The sequence below is a fragment of the Dermacentor variabilis genome, chromosome 3 (assembly GCF_050947875.1).
Source record: "Dermacentor variabilis isolate Ectoservices chromosome 3, ASM5094787v1, whole genome shotgun sequence".
NCBI classification, from domain to species: domain Eukaryota; kingdom Metazoa; phylum Arthropoda; class Arachnida; order Ixodida; family Ixodidae; genus Dermacentor; species Dermacentor variabilis.
The window spans coordinates 216973884-216991157 of record NC_134570.1 but is presented as its reverse complement, the minus strand read 5'-3'; the positions used below and the strand labels follow the sequence as shown (position 1 = coordinate 216991157).

At 48.2% G+C, this 17274-nt stretch overlaps 1 protein-coding gene across 1 annotated transcript in view; it reads left to right on the top strand.

Moving 5' to 3' along the window:
- Positions 1-10463, top strand: part of LOC142574424 (cytochrome P450 3A9-like) — a 421036-nt gene extending 410573 nt beyond the window's left edge. Inside the window, exon 14 of the mRNA XM_075683508.1 lies at positions 10271-10463. Within this exon, the coding sequence (XP_075539623.1) occupies positions 10271-10354 (84 nt within the window). The 3' untranslated portion in view covers positions 10355-10463. The remainder of the gene's footprint in view (positions 1-10270) is intronic.
- The last annotated feature ends 6811 nt before the right edge of the window (positions 10464-17274 follow it).

The window sequence follows — 17274 nt, the reverse complement described above, 5'->3', positions numbered from 1 at the left end:
CCTTTTCATAACCAAGATAACAGGCGCGGCCCAGGGACTTCACGGTTCTTCAATAACGCTGCTGGTTAGCATCTCGCTGGTTTGCTCTGAAATGAAATGCGGAAACTCGGTAAGGCTTCATCCGAAGAGGATGCGCCGATCCGGTGTCAATCTTGTGAAGAGTACGTGAGCTCGGCACCTGAAACCGTGCGCCTTCTGTACAAAATGAAATACTTTAGCTTGTCTGGCTAACAATGTAACTAAGTCTCTGCGCTTCTGCGAGCGAAGATGCTTGCTAATTAATTTTATGTACTCCGCTTCTGTAACACAGACATCAGAGTCAAACGGAAAGCTTAGGTCTCCAATGCAGATGTCACACTCCTTTTCAAGTAGGGCAAGGCGCATACCCTCCGGGAGCATAACTGACTCGGCTTTACAGTTAACCACCCAACACTGCTTTTCCTCCAGTAAGCGATACAAGGCAGCCAGGCACGAACATGTTTTTCTTCACTAGACAAGGGCAACTGCTCAATCGGAAAAACAATAGTAATAATAATAATAATAATAATAATAATAATAATAATAATAATAATAATAATAATAATAATAATAATAATAATAATAATAATAATAATGCCTTTATTTGTGTTACATGTAGGGTACACAACACTGGAGGCCAGCAGTAAAGGCTGTCATAAATGACAGCTTGACAAAGCCGCAGGCCCCCATGCACTTCACAGCAGTGCAGCAACATTGCTTATATATATAAAAAAAGAAACAAACAATACACTGTACAGTACTCAATACACCCTGATAAATGAATGCCATTTTCGGGAAATAGCTAAAAACATAAGGTTATCGCGATGTAAGGCAGAAAGTAATGACAAAACAAAACCCTTGAACAAAAATTCATACCCAGTTATAGCCTACTGAAGCAAGAAAAGATACAATTCACTACAATTCAAATTGCAATTGAAAATACAATACAATTGAAAAATACAATACAAGCAACAGATACAATTTACGGGTCAGGTGGAAATAACGTCCATACATGTACAATAGAAAACGGCTAATGCAAACATGGTCACTTGGAATAAGGAGTATTGACTTAATTGAAACTGAATTAGGTTGAGAACAAAACTAACGGAACAAGCAGCAGAAAAAGGAGTAGCGTAATTGCAGATTGTCAATGACAAAGACATGATCATTCGGGCATATATTTTCGGAGTTCTTTAAATGCATATATTTCCAGCTGTATATCTTCGCTATTCAGTTTATTTAATAACCTCGGCAACTGATTATCGCGTGTTTGAAGACCATATGTTGCGCGATATGTTTTTACAATGCAGTATTCATTCTAACGGGTGACATGGCTAGGGGCGTTGCTATGTAGGTTCTCTACCTGTTTTAAGAATGCGCCACCATTTTTTATTTCCTCTTTGTAAAGCTTTCTTAATCTGTAATCGTATATCATCATAATAGACTGAACGTTGTATATTGAAAATATTTCATGTGTGCGAAAACAACTGTGTACATTTTCTGCTGTACGAAGAAACCTTTTTTGCAGTATATGGAGCTTTTGTACATTTCCCTTCGTTGTAGATGCCCATACTGATCGGCAGTTGAACCTGTACTCGGGTCGGTTGTCGAAGCATTAACTAGCAGGCTGGACGTGAACGAAGCCGAAAGAACGGAATCGTTTACTACAACGAGGTGATCACATTGACAGGGAGGCTGCTGGGCAAGAGCGGACAGCAGAACTTCGCCTCTCCGCAGTCCACAGGCGCACGAAACTCTTGCAAAAAGTCGATCTCAAGGATACCTTCGTGTGTCGTATGAGCGCCTACAGCAAATTCTGCCTTGAAGGCCGTACCAGCGAACCAGAGACACGGCGCATACACCGACTGGGCACAAAGATGCCCACCTCACTACCCGAAAGGTAGTAGGCTTGTCTCAATATAACATAAGTTTACGGCCAAGTTCGTCTTTGAAAGCTGAACTCGCCACAGAAACAGTTGCTCCGGTGTCTATCAAAGCCATTGTGGGAACATCGTCAACAAGCACATGAACCTTGTTTTGAAGTATCGAACCTAATGGACGCATACTTGTGTGTAATGCGGTACGTCCAAGGAACTCGCCTCCATCGACCGCGCAGACTAGTTTCCCGGTGCCGTCGACGAAAACTGTGGCCGGGGCACTGGCGATGGTGACCGTCACTGGCGCGTAGTAGGCGGCGTCAGGCTCCGCACAGAGGAGGGAGAGTCACTACGGACGTTCTGTCGGTACATGGGCTGCTGGGCAGTTGGATCCAAAGGCCAGTAAGTGTAATCGGGCCGTTGGTTTCGGCGTGGGAATGCCGCATACTCTTCGCAAAATGTCGTACGTGGGCGACGTCGCGTTCAGCAGAACCGAGCGTTGTGTCGACGAACATCGCACTGGTAGCACACGGGGCGCTCACGCGGCATACGAAAAGTCGCGGCATTGTGAGTGTACTCGGCACGCTGTTCCTACTCCGGAACGAAAGGAGACGGTCGGCTGTTGTAGCTGTGACTGTCACGGAGCGCATAACGCGGCTCGACGTTAGAGGCCACTGGCAGTGCAGCCCTCAGCCGAGGCCCGCGGTTCTGGTAGCTCCGCTCGTCGAAACTTGCAGCATTGATAGTTGTGGGTGGTATATCACACTGCGTGTCTCTGGCTTGGAGAGGAACAGAAGCATACCACGTAGTTCCTCGCGTACTACGAGACGAATGGAGGACGAAATGACAGCGATAGAAAATCATAGTATACATCGACGGTGGCTATGGTCGTGACATTGGCCAGATGTCCAAACTTCGAAGTGATGCGGCGAGTTTTAAGGACCTCGAAAGTTCGACAGTGATTAAACAGCTCAGCCACTGGTTCTAGACTGAACAGGTGAGCAAGTGACAAACATCCTCGGCGATTCCTTTTAGAATATGGCTCACCTTGTCTTCCGCCATTCGGGCATCCACCGACTTGGACAGCTTCAGTATTTCTTCAATGTACGTTCTGAAAGCCTCCCCGGTGACTTGAGCCCTCTAGGACAACGCTCGCTCCGCACGCTTCTTTTTCGTTGCTGGGTCTCCACAGCATTTCCTCATTTTCTCCACAAGTAATTCCCAGATTGTCAAAGTGCCCTCATGGTTTCCCAAACCATACCAATGCAATGAAATCAAGGAACGTTAGACAACTGGTTAGCGGCATGCCAACCATTCTACAGGCTCACCCGATGATAGTGGCTGAGCCACTCATCCACATCGTCACCGGGATTTCCAGTGGATGTCCCTGTGTGGTATACAGATGCCCTCGCGGGCGGTTGATGGGTCTCTCCGCTCGAGTTAATTTGTTGAGGCAGTGGTGCCAAGCCCGAAAGTCGATGGCTACTGCAAAGCTCGTACTGTTGGGCTTCCGTCGTTGACAGACAGTGTCCCTAATGTAGCAGCAGGTAATTGTTGGCTTAAACTACACCTTCCACCACAACTGTAACCATTAAGCGCCTTTATTTCGAATGTGAAGAATGCAAAGGTATCGCTTAGCGAAAGTAGTTCACAGCGCCGCACGCGAGCCAGCTCAGCTTCGTTTTCCTCTTCATCCAAATTCCCCTTCGAAGTTTCTGTACTTTTATTGCAATATTCTTGTGGGCACGGAAATTGTAACATCTTTCGGCTGTAGCTGCGACAGTACGAGGTTCTCTTTCATGGGATTGCGAAAAAAGTGAAGTTTAATAATCATTTCGTCCATAGTCCCACTAAATAAACAAGCAGTTTGGATAGATATCGGCAATTTGCGGTCTACAACAAGCTAAATAGGCTACACCACGATTATTTTTGGGAAAATTTAATACACAATGACGTACCTCAAAAGATGACTATTCTTCAGTTCTGTAGGACATGCCTAAGAAATATAGGAGCTACACAAAAACTAATGACAAATTTAAAATGTACATTAAAGAGTCTATGGACGGCATTATTTTCAAATCTCTAGTACAAATAATAATGCATTTTCGAGTAGCTTCTTCCCTTAATTTTTAACTGTAGACAAATATTTAGACAGGGGCAACGAGATGCGCCAGAACAACAGCGGCGGGTTGCAGCACAGTTTGTCCTGTTTCTGGTATGCCGTACAACGACTTCCTTTACGTCCAGAGGACCGACGGTTCATAACAGTAGCCTCCCGCGTCTAATGCCCCAACTCGGTGCAGTCGAAAAAGGAGGGCACTGAAAAGATTGGCGGCATACAATGTTAACGAGTGTCCGGGACGTCATAGGGCTTCAGGCGGACGATGTGCACGATGTCGGTGAGAGGTTGGGTAGATGGGGACGCAACTAATGGAGCGATTTCGTGAGTTACATCTGGCACTTTGTGGCACACTATAGTCGGGTACAACTTTACAAAAAGAGGGTAGGCCCCGCCCAGGTGACCCAAGTGCGATAGCCGATTGCCCCCGCAACTAAAATACCCCCACTCCGAAAATCGTGCTTCTGAAACGTGTAATTGTCGGCATAAATAAAGACTTCTGTATTTTGATGACTGGTTTAGTAGAACTCTCATGTGCTACAGCACATGCCGAATCGCGAGAGAAAATTAACGCCATGCGTTCTACAACGCTGTCCGTCATCTGCTCTTGTCCCATGCAATGAAGCTAAAGAGCACATGCGCGGTTGAGGTGTCCTCCCCGGAGAGAAAGCTACTGCGCTGCGCTTCACCCCTTTTTTTCTTCTTTCCTAACAAGAATCTCCATCTCTCGTCTGCTCTTTAGCTTCATTCCAAGTTTCAAAAGTAGAAAGAGCAACCCTGCATGGCTTTTGCGCTAGTTTACATGTACACGGCACATTTAATACTCGTTTTCAGAACGTAAAATGAATCAGTTGCTGTTGAACAGGTACTTACAAAAAACAATGCATTTATCACCACTATTACGAACCTGGGGCGAGAATACGGTCCAGGCAGGGAAGGTACAAAAATGCTTCATTCATCGTTTTAAATAAGGGCTCTTGGTTTTATATAGCGTGACATCTATATTTATTTTTTGGTGTTGTGTTTTCACAAAGTTATTTTCAAGAATGTCATTGGCTTTTTTTACCTTTTTACGCTTCTTTTTCTTTTTTGCAAGCCTGCAATGTAGACACTTGGCGCAAGGCATTCCGTGCGAGTTTTCCGCCAAGGAGCCCAGTGGGTAACGTCGCAATGCGGTCCTTTGTTGCCGAACGAGCCTTGTGTCTCCTCGTTATCCGCATCATCAAGGAGCCCCGACAAGAAGAACAAGAGTGGCCACGTCCTGAATAGCCATTCACGCAATATGATCCTCCACTCCTCCACTCAACACAGCGTGAAGGACACGACCAAGTTTGTCGCCGAGATGCTCGTCGTCCGCGAAAGCACAGTGTTCAAGGTGAGAAGGGAGTTCAAAGCGTTGCATGTTTCGGGTGACAAAGTGTCGACGTCCTCCTGAAAGAGCCCACGAAATGCGGAGAAAAGAAGACGCAGCACGAAGTATCACAGCGTCACGTTGTGAGCGCTGAGGTCATGTGTGCACGATTTCTTTCGCGACAACGAGATACCGACGGTCGAAAAGATAAATAATGAGTTCTCGAAGCGTATGGATCTCCCATCACTGAAGGGTTGTACTGTGCGTCGCCTGCTTGTCGAGATCGGATTCAAGCACGAGAAGATGAGCCGCAATTCACTGCTTATCAACCGGGATGACATCGCCGATTGGCGGAATCACTACCTTCGTGACGTGGAGTGCTACCGTCACGAAATATCTTTTCACTGGACAATACATGGGTGGCGGCGGAACACGCTGTGGTGATCGCGTGGACGTACACCGTGGTGCAAACGCACGGACGCCTGTACACTCGAGCAAATCGCCTGTCGACGGGTCTGAAACAACCTTCTTGTAAAGGCTAGCGCCCAATTGTGACGCGCAACGGCAGCGAGGATGACTTCGTCGCCGGCTGCTTGGATGTATTCCGTGGCCAAACAAAGGCTACTACTACAAAGAAATGGGCGGGGATCGCTTCGAGGGATGGTTTAATGATGTTCTGCAAAAGTTACCAGCTGGAAGTGTCATTGTTACCTTACTATACCCGGCGGCAAGAGAAATTGCCGACCACGACAGGAGGCGGGGTTTCCACAGACAGTTCTAAGTTCTGTAGTAGAGTGCCTGCTCCAGAAAATAAAAGGGAAAGCAAGAAAAAACACGCAAGAACAAGCCAGGAGATTAAGACCTGTAGTCGTACCGTACTCCCACCGCGTAGCTCACAACCTGAAAAATGTCGCGAGTAAATTAAAAGTCCCGGTTGTTTTCTCAGCCCCTTCAAAACTTGCTACATTGTGCGCCCGCGTTAACAACCAGAAAAAAGAACGCGCGACCTGCGGAACCCAGCATACCGATCCACTTGTCCGTTGCGAGGAAGGGGTATTTTATCAAATTCCGCTCTCATGTACAAAGATTTACATTGGACAAACGGGGCGGTGTTTAAATGAAAGGCTAAAAGAACACGAAAGGTCACAGGAAAAAGGAACTGGTTCCAATATGGCCATCCATTGCAAAGAGTGCGGGTGCAAGCCTCGCCTAAGAGAGACCATCGTTCTGGACAGAAGTCGAGACAGCGTTGCCCGTGAGCTGAAGGAAGCCTTACACATTGAAAGGAAGGGCCTTGAATGCGTGAGCGAACCATCAAAAATTCTGTATAAGTGAGATGTTGCTGCGCCGCCTGCGCTTGGTGAAAATTCCTAATCTTTTAGTTTTTATGGGGTACTCCCTTACGGCGGTGTTTGTGTATCGCGTAACCATTATCATTTATAGTCATTTGGCCACCACGTGTCATCTTCACGAACGTCACCTTCACAATCGTTCTATCGCCTTTTGCCTGGTTACCATGTGATGTTTGACAATGCGCGAGTTACGCCGCCAAATTTGCGTATATATATTGTGTGTTTCCGTCAATAAAGCATCAGTTGCTAGTAAGCGCTCCTCCGTGTCTCTTCTTGTGTCGTCTGTTTGGCGCTATAGTGCTTCAGTAACATACACCAACTAGCCCAACAAAAAGTTCTGCTGGAATATATTAACGATGCGGCCGAAGTCATTAGTAACACCCAGGTGAAAATTTGTATCTATGCTGACGACTGTGTGCTTTATACAAACGTTACTAGCGTTGAAGGCCAACTCGAGTTGAATAGCGTTTTTTCTTCATTTTGCCGCTGAAGCCGTTCCTGGCAAATTTCGATTAATTTTAACAAACAGTGTCGATGACTTTTTCTAATAAAGAAGAGCCTTTGTATTTCGCTTGCTGTTACGAAACAAATACCTCGAATGCTTCAAGGAATTTAGATATCTTGCAGTCACTTTCACAGCTAACTTAATATGGCACAAGCACGTTGGGCTCATCTGTTCAAAAGCGCTTCAGAGGCTTGGTTACGGCAAACGCACGCTGAAAAATTCCACTAAAGAGTGCAAACCCATGGCCTACAAAACACTAGTTCGACCCATCCTTGATTACGCCTCTATAATTTGGTACCCCTCGCAATCAATGCGACATAGATATACTTGAAGCTGCATAAAAAAAATATATACGATTTCTATACGGCAGGTACGATCGCCACTTCTCACCCTCCTCGCATGCTCAGCTATTATCCCTACAGTCGCTAGCTGAGATACGAACATGTGATTGCCTTATCATACTTCAGATAATTGTCAGTTCTTCTGTTCATGTCTGTGTCTCTACGCCTTTCATCACCAGCTCTGTGCGCAGTACCGGACGCACTTATTCGATGAACATTGTCCCGCTTAGGTCGAACTGAACTGCTTTAAACGCTCTTTGCTTCCGTCAACAACAGAATTGTGGAACAAGGTAGATGGATCCATTAGACGACTATCCACGGAACAATTTTCTCCAGAAGTGATAATATATATATATATATATATATATATATATATATCGGTTACCCTCCTCTCTTCTAGTTTATTACATAACGAGTTTCTCGAATCCGGCAACATTGATGCCTTCAAGTAGCATGTGTGGGTTTATTGACCAGTTGCCTTCACCCAGAAAGATCACGTTCTCGTGACGCCTGCGGCAAGAAGGACGTTCCACGTCCGCCACCAAGGTGTGCGAGTGATGGCGCCGCAGTGGCTAACACTCCCAGGGTTCTACTAGGACACATAAATACCCGAGAAAGTGGATGGGGAAACAGCGCCGCGGTAGCTCGATTGGTAGAGCATCGCACGCGAAATGCGAAGGTTGTGGGTTCGGTTCCCACCTGCGGCAAGTTGGTTTTTCATCCACTTTAATTTCCATTAATTTATCGTTTCTTTATTTCATTTATTAAGCACACGTAACTTCCCCTATCTTGTCCTTGGTGTCAGTGTTTGTTGGCTTCTCATTATATGACTATAAAGAAAGGGGTCAGACAAGGAGACACAATCTCTCATATGCTATTCCCTGCGTGCTTGGAAGTACTCAAGGTATAGGACTTGGAAGGCGTAGGACCAAGGATCGACGGCGAATATCTCAGCAACCTACGGTTTGCCGATTACGTTGTTTTATTCAGCCATACTGCAGACGAGTTACAACAAATGATTGAAGACCTTAACAAAGAGAGTGCAAAAGTGGGGTTGAATATCAATATGCAGTAGACAAAGATAGTGATGAATAGCCGGGCGAGGTAACAAGAGTTCAGGATCGCCAGTCAGCCTCTACAGTCTGTGAAAGAGTACGTTTATCTAGGTCAAGTAATTACAGGGAACCCTGATCATGAGAAGATAATTCATAGAAGAATAAAAATGCGTTGGACCGCGTACGGCAGACATGGTCAGCTCTTCACTGGAAGCTTACCGTTATCATTAAAAAGGAAGGTGTGCAATCAGCGCATTTTACCGGTGCTGACACATGGGGCGGAAACTTGGAGACTGGCAAAGAAGCTTGACAACAAGTCAAGGACCACGCAAAGAGCGATGGAACGAAGAATGCTAGGCACAACGTTAAGAGACAGAAATAGAGCGGTTTGGATCAGAGAGCAAATGGGTATAGGCGATATTCTAATTGACATTAAGAGAAAAAATTGTAGCTGGGCAGGTTATCTAATGCGCAGGTTAGATAACCATTGGACAATTAGGCTTACAGGATGGCTACGAAGAGAAGGGAAGCGCAGTCGAGGACGGCAGAAGGCTAGGTGGGCCGATGAAATTAGGAAATTCGTGGGCGCTAGTTGCAATCGGTTGGAGCATTGCAGGGGTAATTGGAGGTCACAGGGAGAGGCCTTCGTCCTGCAGTGGACATAAAATAGGCTGTATATGATTATTATTACAATTATTATTGATAGAAGATTTTGTATCTGGCTTGTGCGTTAGCATGTCTCCTGTGCACTTTCTATGCAAAGAAGCCCGATTCATGGGTAGTCCAGCTAAGCTGGTCATTCAGCTCTCTTTTCTTTTTTATGCATCTTGTGCAAGTTGAGCACAGTTCGGAGCATAATGCGCTCTCAATCATCACGTTTGATGAGACTGCTTCAGCGAAATGTTTCCAGTAAACGTTCACAGCTGTCAGTAGTGCATGTCCTGTTTGTTTCGCCCTGCTTTGTTCAGCCTGTCTTTTGATGAGTAGTTTTAATATTTGCAACGTATTTGATGCAGTTAGTGAGGTATGCTTAATTTCATTAAATTACAGTCACAGGCAATGCTACAGGTTCAAGGTAATATATTATTGTTCCGCATAGAGCATTGTGGATTGAACTATAAAATCAAATTAATACAGTAGATTGCACATAGCAACACAAATCACAATAATATCGGAAACAGACGCTATAGATTTCTAACAGATGACATGCCTTTTTCTGAATACATAAGGTAAGAAGCTATTTCCTGCCTGCAATGGCCCTTGATTTTCTCATCGTGTCCGCTTTCACCTATTTTTTTTTTAGCATTGTCGCGCACGTAAGTGCTTGCGCCGTCGAGGAAATTTCACATTTTGGACTTGCCGGAGTGGTAGTGAAATATAGCGAAATCGCGATGTACTGTGTCTGAGCGCAAATATATTCGATTTGATGCTGATGACAATGCTCAGTGATCGCGTTAAACTTGGGGTGCCTTCGTTATGTTTTATAAGAAACAGCTCTCGATGCTATTGCTCAATGTTTGAGAATTTCTTATTCAGGAAATATTGAGAAATTGCCTTGAAAACTGTTTTTACACATGCGCACAAACGCACGTTATATCGCAGGCACGACAAATGGCTCAGTTCGCCCAATGACGATGCGTTCTTCTTTCCAGATTCCCCCCAAGTACCAACCAAGCATCCTACTTCTCCTCCCCTATGACGTGAAGCTCAGAGTTATCGACAGAAAGAGCCAATAGGAGCAGCGCCTTGGTGATTTAGAGAAGAACCAGTAGTGATCAATGACGGCCCAGAAGAAAAGGCTGCATGTGTGACAGAAATAAAACGGAAATAAAAAGGAAATTTGCAGGTCACGTGTACTGCCACATTGATCGCGGGACTCCTAGGTGAGGCGCGGTTAGCAGCGCTTTAAGCGAAATCCAGAACAACTGTTCTTCGAGGCTGAAGGAAAGAAGAACTAGAAATGTAATTGTCGTGATACACGATTAGGTAAAGACAACTGTGTATATTACCAAACAATGCGCCCTATCTGAAAGCAATGTTGAGCATACCTTGTTCCACATTTTACCAGCGGTCACTAGAACTGAACCCTGACTATCGTTACTGTGCCCGCGTAGTACGCGCTTGTATCAATAAGACGGCAATTAAAAATACCCCAGACTTCCACAATATCTATATGTATAGATATATAGATATATAGCGCGAGCAACAACAACAACAACCGACTTCTGCCTCTTCGTCTTCTGCTGGCACCCATATTTCTCACTACAATCATTCCCCGGCGCATAAGGAGCCATCCTGGCGACCTACGGAACAGCCAGCATTGGTGAGTCGTATTGCGGCTCAGTCAGTCTACACGAAAACTTTCGCGTCTGCGACGCCATTGAACCCTGGACGGCTGAATAAGCTCAATGACGCAGTTGACCGGGGACGTCTGTTGTAGAAGCCGCTAAGGGCCGTCATACGTTGAGCTGAACATCATAGAAAGGCCAGAAGAGAAGGAAGGAACGCGGGCGCCATACCAGCGTTTCAGGTGACTATGATGCAAAAGTCAAGCTTGCGTCACGGCCATGTTTCTGGTTGGCATGGTCTTGCGCGGTAAATGAGCGAGCGACCTGACGACACTCTTCGGCATAAGTGGCGGATTCGGATAGGGTTCCAGGACGCGTCGGGGGCGATACAAAACAATTGTGTCCATAAACGAGGAAGGTTCACGACCATAAATAAGAAAAGAGGGAGAGAATGCCGTGTTAGACTGAATGGCGCTAATGTAAGCATACGCAACAAAGGGGAGGACGCGGTACCAGTTAGGGTGGTCAGCGGACACGTACATTGCGAGCATGTCGCCGAAAGTACGATTAGAGCGTTCAGTCATACCACTGGTTTGCGGATGATAGGGACATGAAGTTCTATGGACAATGCCGCATTTGCGAAGGAGAGTTTCTACACCTTCGGATACAAATGAACGAACACGGTCACTCAGTAGCTCGCGAGGCGTACCGTGTCGAAGAGCAAGGCTGCGAAGGCTGAACAAGGCGACTTCACGTGCTGTGGCCTCCGGAAGCGCTTAAATTTTGGCGTAGCGCGTGTGGTGGTCCACAGCGACGATGACTTAGCGGTTACCATTTGAAGTGTACGGTAGAAGGCTGTATAAATCAATGTCGATACGGTCGAAAGGCCGAGGGGGACAGGGCAATGGTTGGAGCGGCCCCGTTATCTTCTGAGGTAGGCTCTTGCGGCATTGTCACTTGGAACACGAGTGGACGTACTGCCAGACGAAGCTGTACGTTCCTCGCCAGTAGTATCGAAGCCGTAGACGTGCATACGTATTTAGTTCACCGAAATGGGCGCATCGCGGATCCGCATGAAAATAGGCACATACCTCGGAACGCAAATGGCGAGGAATCAGTAGCAACCATTTGCGGCCATCAGGTAGCTAGTTGCGGCTACAGGAGCCCTTCGCGGACGGAAAAGTGGCGAGCAGTGTGACAAAGCGAGCGGTCACTGGTGCGAGGTGACGGTTGAGACAAATTCTCTAGAAGACAGACTATCCAAGGATCCCTGCGTTGTTCTGCTGGCATGTAGGCGAATGTAAGCGACGAAGAATCGTAGCTGGAGACAGGAGTACCATGCTCATCGGGAGGTGGTGAGCGCGAAAGAGCGTCGGCATCCGAATGATTACGGCATGGCCGGTAGACAACACGGATGTCATAGTCCTGTAGTCCTGTAGACGAAGCGCCCAACGAGCTAGGCGGCCAGATGGGTCTTTTAATGACGACTTGGTGGTCGTCGTGGTGATCAGTCACGACGTCAAATAGACGGCCATTTACGTAAGGTTGAAATTAGGTGATTGCCCAAACCATTGGAAGACATTTTTTTTTCGGTGACCGAATAGCTAGTTTCCGCTTTGGTGAGAATGCGGCTGGCGTAAGATATGACATACTCTTCGAAGCCAGACACGCTGGGCAATAATAGCGCCGAGGCCTACTTCACTAGCGTCCGTGTGGATTTCTGTAGGACCGTCCGTGGTCAAAGTGGCGTAGGATAGGTGATGATATCAAAAGGAAGCGTAATGTGGCGAACGCGTCTTCACATGTGGCAGACAATGCCAAGATGCCTTGGCTATTGGCAAGCAGCTGCGTTAAGGGGGCGATTATGGACGCGAAATTACCCACGAATTGGCGAAAGTACGAACACAGGCCGATAAAGCTACACTGTTTTTTCCGCGTCGATGGCCTGGGGAACTCGGCGACGGCGCGAAGCTTTGTAGGGTCGGGAAGGACACCATCCTTACTGACAACATGGCCTAAGATGGTAAGCCGGTGGGCGGAAAACTGACACTGAAGCTGTAGGCCAGCGAGTGAAAGGCAATTCAGGACGCTTGCGAGGCGGGTCAGATGGGAGCCAAAGTCCTTCGAAAATACTACAATGTCGTCCAGGTAGCAAAGACACATGTGCCATTTCAGGCCTCTAAGTATGTTGGCCATGAGACGTTCGAAGGCGGCAGGCGCATTACAAAGACCAAACGGCATCACATTAAACTCATATAGACCGTCTGGGGTTACAAACGCAGTCTTGGGACGGTCAGCTTCATTCATAGGGACATGTCGATACCTAGATCGAAGGTCCAAAGAGGAAAAGAACTCTGTTCGTTGCAAGCAGTCGAGGGCGTCGTTTATTCTGGGCGGCGGATAGACATCTTTTCCCGTGATCGTTAAGGCGCCTATAATCAACGCAAAATGTGATGCTACCATTCTTCTTTTTCACCAGCACAACTGGGGAGGCCCAAGGGCTGTGTGTAGGCTGAGTAACGCCACGATAAAGCATGTCGTTGACTTGTTCATCAATGACGCGGCGTTCAGGCGTTCAGCGTAAGAAACTCGGTACGTATACTGGCGTAGGGGTGCATGAGTGCAGGTGCCAATGTGGGGAACGATGGCGGATGTTCGGCCCAAGGAAGATTGCTTATGATCGAATGACATCCAAAAGCGGTCGAGCAGCTCCAAGAGTTCAGTACGCTGGGCAGGCGGCAGTTCCGAGCCAATTGACGGAAGGAAGGCCTCTAAGGAGGACGAATCGGCGCTGCTCAGAGGAGTAAGGCTGTCTACGAGAAGACAACGTATCGTCAGGCAGTTGAATAGAGTAGACAATATCAATATCGTCAAGCCGACTTATACATTCGCCACGGAATAAGATGGCTGCGGAACAAAACTGATTCGTGACATAAATGGCGCTGCAAGAATTTTGACTGCGAGAAGTGCGAAAGGGAGGAGGAAGATTTTGCGAGACTTGAAGGCTTCGGAGGGCGCAAACAGGGCAGTGGAAGAGAGAGCGTAGCCGCAAGAAAGTGGTACAAGAGCAGAAGAAAAAGGAGGTATGTCAGTGACCGCGGCAACGACCACTCGAGAAAGTGGCTTGTCAGATGAAGCGTCACAAATCGGCGACAACTCAAGTTCGGCACGTGCACATTCAACAACGGCATGGTTAGTAGCAAGAAAGTTCCAACCCAGAATAACGTCGTGCGAACATGGTGAAAAAACGACAAATGCGACTACGCACAACATGTCCTGAATGATAAGGCGAGCTGTGCATGCCACTGAAGGTTGAATGTGGTGTGCGGTTGCGGTACGCAGGGAGACGTCGGAAAGCCGAATCGTAATCTTTTTTTAACTTGCGGCACAGTTCTCCACTAAGAACAGACACAGCGGCTCCAGTATCAATGCCTGCTTGCACAGAAACACCTTCGATATTCACGGTTATTTTGTTCACAGGTAGAAATGGAGGCCTTGAAGTTGTCGACACGAGGGCCGCTTTTGCTCGGAAGTGGGATGGCTAGTTTTCCGCTTCAATGGGTGGAGGGCGACTAAGCATAGGGGAAAATGAACGGCGACGTGGTGAGGGCGACCAACGTGTGTCGTAGCTACGTCGATTCGGTGAGCAGGTGTCCATCGTTCTGTGGGAGGAGATCGGATGCGGTGGCTCAGGACGTAAGTAGCCGTGATGTTCTTCGCCCACACTTGTACGGAAGTCACGACGACGACAAAAATTAGCGGCATGGCCGGGTAGGCAATGGAAATCGCAAATAGGCCTGTTGTCCGGGATGCGCCAAGAATTAGTGGACGGCGGTGCGGAACGACGAAAAGGAGGCGGGTTCGGGCGGACAGGCGCACGAGCAGCGTAGAAGTAATCTGCAGGTCGTCCAGGATTCGTGCCGAGCGGCATTGCGGAAACAGGTGGATGCTGGTAGGAAGTTGGTGGTGCCTCAGAAATTTGCTCCTCTATGGATTCTCGTAGCGTGGGAGCAAGCGCCTGCGCGGGGTCCTGGACGCGGGGAACAAGGGACAATTGTCGTGCCACTTCTCGGACAAACTGCTGGATTTGGTGCATTAACATTGAGGTGTCAATGGCAGCAGCGCCGACAGTTAATGATGACGCGTTCGCCGTGTCAGAGCTCTGGGGGCGTGTAGAAATGCGCTGTTTCCGAAACTCGTCGTAGCTCTGGTAGTACTGAACGACGTCTGCGACAGTTTGGGGAGTTTTGGCAATGAGTATTTGGAAAGCGTCGTCCTCGATCCCCTTCATGATGTGCCGGTTTTATCAGATTCGGACATAGGAGGGTTGATGCGACGGCAGAGGTCGACAATAACCTCACTATGGGATGTAAAGTTCTCGCCGGATTGCAGGGCGCGACCGCGTAGGCGCTGTTCTGCGCGGAGCTTGTGAACAGCGGGTCGGCCGAAGACTTCTGCGAAGCTCGTTTTAAAGGACGACCAACTGGCAATATCAGCTTCGCAGTAGTGAAATCACAGCTGTGCCACGCCCGCCAGGTAACAGTTGATGCTGCTGAGTTTGTCGCCGTCATCACAGGTGTTGTGGGCGCTCACCCGCTCATACGAAGTGAGCCAGTCCTCGACGTCGTGCTCGTCGGTGCCGTTGAAAATGACAGGGTCTCGCTTTCTTCGTACTCCGGAGCAGGCTATCACCAGTGGTGCGGTAGCACCTTGCCGAGGCACGTCGGCAGGCATGGCCAAGACGGGGGACAGAGTCCGGGTACGAAGTTCCAGATCGAAAAAGGAAACCAGCACGGTCCACGAATTGATGATACGCGTTCACGGCTAGATGCGCTCGGCGTTTTACACGAATGCACAGCAAGAGAGAACGGCCGAGTGGGGTGAGCGCGAACAACAGCGACAACGACCCTCTTCTGCTGGCGCCCGTGGTAGACAGCGCACGAAGTCCAGAGCGTCGTCTTCTTCCGACCAGGATTAAAACAACTTCTTCGTCAGCGTGTCACATAACCCCGGCGGCTGAAGCACCGGCTTGGTGCTGGTCAGGAGGCGGGCGAATGATACAACTTAAGACGCGCGACGTGGACCACGTGGAAGCGATGCTGAGCCGCGGTGGGCTGAAGAAGCGCGATTTCGTACCTGACGTCAGTTACTTGACGCAAGACACGGTAAGGGACCAGACTAGCGTGAAAGTAACTTCTCCTAGAGGCCAACACGTCGCGACGGCGACCAAAGGCGAACCAGGGCGCCCAGTGTGTAATGGACGTCACGATGGCGGGCGTCATATAAGCGTTGCTGATTGTCCTGCGACGCCACAAGTCGACGTCGGGCAATACGGCGTGCTTCTTGTGCTTTGAGTATGGCTTCACGGGCGTACTCAGATGTGGAATTCAGTCTAGCAGGCAGAACGGTGTCGAAAGGTAGCGCAGGGTCGCGGCCAAACAAGAGGAAGAATGGAGAGAAGCCTGCGGTATCATGGCGAGACGAAAAAGGAGGGGCGACAGGATGGCGCGACAAGTAGTCCGCATCTTGATGTAACCAGCTGGTCTTGTATACAACTGAATAGTTGTATTTGAAGGCGCAGAGCCCAGCGGCCAAGGCGCCCTGAAGGATCTTTGAGGGACGAAACCCAACACAAAGCGTGGTGATCAGTGATAACTGTGAATTCGTCGCCGTACAAATAGGGGCGGAATTCACCCACTGCCCAAACGAGAGCCAGACACTCTCGTTCGGCGATAGAATAATTGCCCTCCGCAGAAGAAAGAAGGCAACTGGCGTAGGCAATAACACGTTCTCCCCATTGTTGTTTTTGTGCCAAGATAGCTCCAATACCGCGGCCACTGGCATCGGTGCGGACTTCTGTTGGAGCTGACGCATCAAAGTGAGCGAAAATTGGCAGGGACGTAAGCAGCCCAATCAGCTCGGTGAAAGCAGCAGCTTGCTCAGGGCCCGAAATGAATGCAGCGTCTTTCTTGAGGAGTTGATTGGGAAGGCGCGCAAAGTTCGCAAAATTTCGGACAAACCGACGGAAGTAGGAGCAAAGGCCCAAGAAGCTGCGAACATCCTTGGCACATGTTGGCACGGGAAAGTCTTTCACTGCCCGTATTTTATCGTGATCAGGGCGTATAGCAGAAGAATCGACGAGATGTCCGAGCATAAAAATTTCACGACGCCTGAAGTGGCACTTGGGCGAATTTAGTTGTAGCCCCGCCCGACGGAAAACAGATAGGATCGTCGACAGGCGCTCGAGGTGTCGCAAAAGTCGGAGAAAAAACGATCACGTCGTCCAGGTAACAGAGGCAGATGGACCACTTGAAACCGTGTAGGAGGGCGTCCATCATTCGTTCAAATGTGACCGGGGCATTACGTAA